The sequence below is a fragment of the Benincasa hispida genome, chromosome 12, assembly GCF_009727055.1.
Source record: "Benincasa hispida cultivar B227 chromosome 12, ASM972705v1, whole genome shotgun sequence".
Lineage (NCBI taxonomy): Eukaryota > Viridiplantae > Streptophyta > Magnoliopsida > Cucurbitales > Cucurbitaceae > Benincasa > Benincasa hispida.
This window is the reverse complement of record NC_052360.1, coordinates 66,068,246-66,073,111: the sequence shown is the minus strand read 5'-3', so window position 1 is coordinate 66,073,111 and position 4,866 is coordinate 66,068,246. Positions and strand designations below refer to the sequence as shown.

The 4,866-nt window shown below is 29.8% G+C and overlaps 1 protein-coding gene across 1 annotated transcript; it reads right to left on the bottom strand.

The window, feature by feature from the left end:
* Positions 1-412: 412 nt before the first annotated feature.
* LOC120067776 (UDP-glycosyltransferase 75C1-like) lies at positions 413-2,025 on the bottom strand. The gene has a single exon (XM_039019358.1). The coding sequence runs from the start codon at positions 1,928-1,930 to the stop codon at positions 530-532; it is 1,401 nt and encodes a 466-aa protein (XP_038875286.1). The 5' UTR covers positions 1,931-2,025; the 3' UTR covers positions 413-529.
* Positions 2,026-4,866: the final 2,841 nt, after the last annotated feature.

Genomic DNA, 4,866 nt, shown 5'->3' with positions numbered 1-4,866 from the left:
AATTCACGCCCACTTGAATATTCTTCAAGACACATGTTTTTTAATTAAGAAATTAGAAAATACTTCTCCCACCTCACATGTAGTTGAACTGAACAAAATTCTTAAACAATTGGTATAGTATTTGTACCATCAATCTCGAAGTTAGAAGTTTCATTTCCGAACTCCACGTATTTAATTCAATTTAGATTAAGTTTCTTTTTGTGACATAATCAACCTCTCTAACGAATTTTTAAACTAAAAAATAAAGGAACTAAATTGATTCCTAATAAAAACTCTAAAGTTAAAATATTTCTCCATTCTTTTTATAACACCAAATTTTATTTAGATTTTTAGTCTTTTTATTATTAACATATAAAATTAAATTCTTAAAACTTGTCGTCATATACTACAAAATAAAATTAGAAAAAAGATGCGCATAGTATGATTTTTTAACAAATATATACAAAAACACAAAATAATTTCCTTCTTACTATAAAATATAATGATCGCGAATAACATAATTTAATAGCTAAAACATTACACTATCAATCTAAATATCGTTTATTTGAACTCCACTAATTTGATCAATATTTGCAACAAAAGATTTAAGATTGAAGCATGACGTTCCATCTTCACCAATAGCTTGTGTAGCCAAAGCTTTCCACTTTTTGGCATTTTCCACAATCTCTTTCCTTTGTTCATCATCTCTTGATTTCCCCATTACCAAATCCAAACATCTCCTAATTTCTTCCCTCTCCACAATTCCTTGTGAATTAGCCTTCACTCTCACTCCCATCTTCCACACATCTTCTACAAGCTTTGCATTAGTAGGTTGATCTATTTGTTGTGGAAAACCCACCATTGGCACCCCAAAACTCAAGCTTTCTAATGTTGAATTCCAACCACAATGTGTAATAAAACAACCCAATGAAGGATGTTTCAATACTTCAATTTGACAACACCATGACACAATCTTCCCTTGTCCTTCTAATAATAAACATTCTTTGATCCCTTGCTTTTGATCATCATCTTCTCCACCAATCATTACCCATAAAAATGTATACCCACTTTCCAACAAAGCATGCACAATTTCCTCCTTTTGTGTATTACTCAACACATACAAAGATCCAAAAGAAATATAAACCACAGATGAATTAGGCTTAGAGTTCAACCATTCAATATAATATTCATCATGAATAATATCATCATTAGCAAACAATGATGGCTCAAAATTAGGATTAATCAAGGGTCCAATTCCCAAGATTTTCAACCCATCAATTGCTTCCAAGGCTTGCATCTCAAGAACATCAAAAGTGTTGACTAGTACTACTTTTGGTTGACTTTTTTGGTCAAGGAGTAATACTTCAATTTGTTGTTTGAATAAAGGGAGAAGAAAAGCATGAGGGCTTGAAGGGGAAAGGAAAGATGGCATGTCATTGGTAGTAAGTAAGGGCAATCCTTGTAATTTTTGGTTAGGAATGGTATCACCATAGCCATGAAAGTAATAGTAATACAAAACTAAAAGTGTTGCTGGCTGAACAAAAAGAAGAGCTGATGGGATGTGAAGATTAGTGGCAACATCAGCAACCCAGTGAAGCAAAAGGGAATAAATTACAAAAGTAAAAGGGTTATGAGATTGGTTAGAAATGATGAGATTTGTTAGAGATTGAGAGCCATAGAGTTTGAGATCAGAGAAGAATTGAGTGGTGGTGCGAGTGGATTTGTTGTTGAGGTTTGTTTGTTGTTCGCCATCAAAGCCATCAGAGAAAGTAGTGAAAGATAATAAGGTGGTTTTGTTCTTCTTGTTGATCGTGATGCGGTGGCTACCAAGAACGGTGGTGGCGAAGGTGACATGATGGCCTAAGTTTGTGAGACGATGGGCTAATTCAAGGGAAGGGTTTATATGGCCATGAACAGGGAAACACACGATGAGGAAATGATGCTTTCTCATTTTGGTCAACTCTTATAACTCTGATCTTCAATCTTGATGGTTTATATAGTACATTCGCTTCATCTTGTTTCTTCCACTAGGTTAATTTTGTAGATATGATGTAGGTTGGGAAAAAACTCTCACAGAAATAAACAACTTTTTTCATAAAAGTTCCAAAAGCTTAGGATTGTTTGGGTTGTATCTATCTTTATGCAGTCTAGACAGTTGTCTAATAAAAATTTGTCATATGACAAATATGTATATATATGATTATTATTATTGTTATTATTATTTGTGTTGGTAAAGAAAAGGAGCTACGACTAATCAGTGCTCAATTAAATATATAGCAACATTTTTAAAGAATTGCAGTAGAAAAATATATATCTATTGATAATAGATTTCTATAAGTGATATAGTTTATGATTGATAAACTTTGAGACCTAAATCTAAATTTTGCTATATCTGCAAATTCTTCACATTGTACTGTATTTGTTAATACTTTCGGTCTGATTGTTATATTTGCAATTACCCCAAAAATACTATGAAACACAATTATTTATGTTGGAATTTTCAAAATACAAGAGAAAAAGATAATGGTCTAGTATAAAGAAATTTAATATGTGAAAAGTCATTAGAATCATATAGAATTCTTTTATGATCCCAATTACAATAGCACAACTCTAAGATTTTTGTACCACTAACATTTTTTTTTCTATAATCTCAAACTGTACTACAATTAATATGTTCAAGCTTAAACTGCTTTTAATTAGGATGATTTGAAACTAAAGTCATAAATTTTATAGTACTTGGAGCTCATCAATTTCTTGAACCTTTTCAATGTAAGAGAATAACTACTCTTTTAATATTTAAAAAAAAAATTTACAACGCATACAAAGTTGATAGAACAAAAAAATATTTAAAGTTCATCAATCCTACTCTTTTTTCTTTTTTCTTTTTAATTTTTTTTATTGTTTAACTAGAGTAAGTTGCACAAAAATAGATGCAACTCAAGAAACAACCAAGTATTGCTCATTAATAACGTTGTTTTTTTAAAAAAAAAAAAAAAAAAATTAAGTAGGATATAGAGATTTGAACCTCTTGTATCAAAAAACGTGGTATATGTCAATTACACGGATGCTCACTTTAGCATTTTTAATTTAAGTTAGACTATACATATATTGTTTGCGAGAAAATAAGTTTTTTATATTGTTAATTTAAAGTAAAATTTGGTATTTAACATAAGTAGATTTTGTATTTTTAAAGACTAATACTATTGACTATACTACGCTGATTAAATATGTTTCAAAAAATATTAAAAAAAAAATGTCCACTTATACTCAGTTAGGAGGGGGAAAAAATCAAAATTGACTAGAATGGTAGTGTGCTTCACCTTGATCAAATTTCGATTGAAATTTTATTGCAATATTTACCAAAAGATACAACTTTCACTAAATTAGATAACTTATATTTATTGTAAATTTTTTTGAAAACTCACTAATTTCAATAAATATTAATTGGGTAAAAAATTAAATTTGATTATCGAAAGAATTAACGGTTGAATAACTCTGTTAAAAGTCATAAAAGTTAAGAAAAAATAGTTCTACCATAGTTTTTCTTTTAAATTCCATCCATTTTGCACCAAATTTATATCTTATAATTCATTTAATACACATGATTTTTTTTTAAAGGATTTTTGAAAAAAAATGTTCATGATAGCATTTTTTGAAAAAAATAGAATTATTTAAGATACAAATTTGATGAAATTGAAAGTTGAAATAAAAATAGACACATGGCCATTTTAATTTTTAGTTATAAACAAATAAATTGGACGCATATGAGCTTAGCTAGAATTTTAGGAAATTAAAATCCTAAATCAAAGATCACAATCTTATGGGACGAAAGAAACCCCACCTTGAGACAAAAATAAATGAGTAAATAGATAAAGTTGTCGGGCTCCTTTATTTTCTTAGTAGTAGTTGTCACCTAATTTTTTTTTACATATAATAACTCAATTCAAAATATCCACCGTCAAACAACTTGCAAAATGGGGCATAGTATTTGGAAGTGCCCATTCAACACTGATGTGGTGTTAACCAAAATAAATCCTACCAAATCAAAATGAGGATGGCAATGAAAGAGAAATAAAAAATCGGTGCATACGTTGCATTCAAGGTTTAAAATGTCGATCTCAAAAGACATATCAAAATCTTAATTTGAAATATCGAAAAAAATATCAATTTCGATGATTTTTTGAAAAAACTATAAAAATAAAAAATTCAAAAAATAAATTTAAATGAGTAAATAAAATATTTTATGATTTCTAAGCAAGTTAATATGTCTATTATTTATATTATAATTATATTAGTGATATTTTGATGATGATTTTTTGTGTATCGTGGGTTTTTCTACGATATAATGAAAATATTGATTCATCCATCATGTCGATGTCGAATCGATGAAATATGGAAATATCAATAGAAATATTGACATTCGACGGAAATTTTATACTACTGTTGCATCCATCTTTATATAATTAAACTATTTTGTAATGTGAAAAATCTTTTTTTATGAAGGAACTCTTATACAAGAGTATCTATGAGGGGAAACAGATCTTTCCAATTCATTGTGATAAAATTTCCACATATACATTCACACATAGAGATATGCATTAAATAACTAAGTTACCGGTATGCTTACAGATAAATTAACAAGAGAACGAGTAAACATACCAGTTGAAGACTCTCTTCACTTGAAATCTCACTCTCTCCACGAATGGCCTCCTTGCGCTCTCGCTAGAACAACAGGCTATCGTTCAGCAACACTCCGGTCATCTACCACGAACGACTTCACATGAACAGCAGGAAGATGGGGACGACATCATCACTTGGAGCCCTTAGTATTCTCGGAGTGAGAATCCAGAGGGTGGGCTCTGTTCGGATTTGGTAAAGGTGAGGAGG

Excerpts from the sequence above, each read along its gene's own strand:
- LOC120067776 (XM_039019358.1), bottom strand. The coding sequence starts at position 1,930 with ATGAGAAAGCATCATTTCCTCATCGTGTGTTTCCCTGTTCATGGCCAT.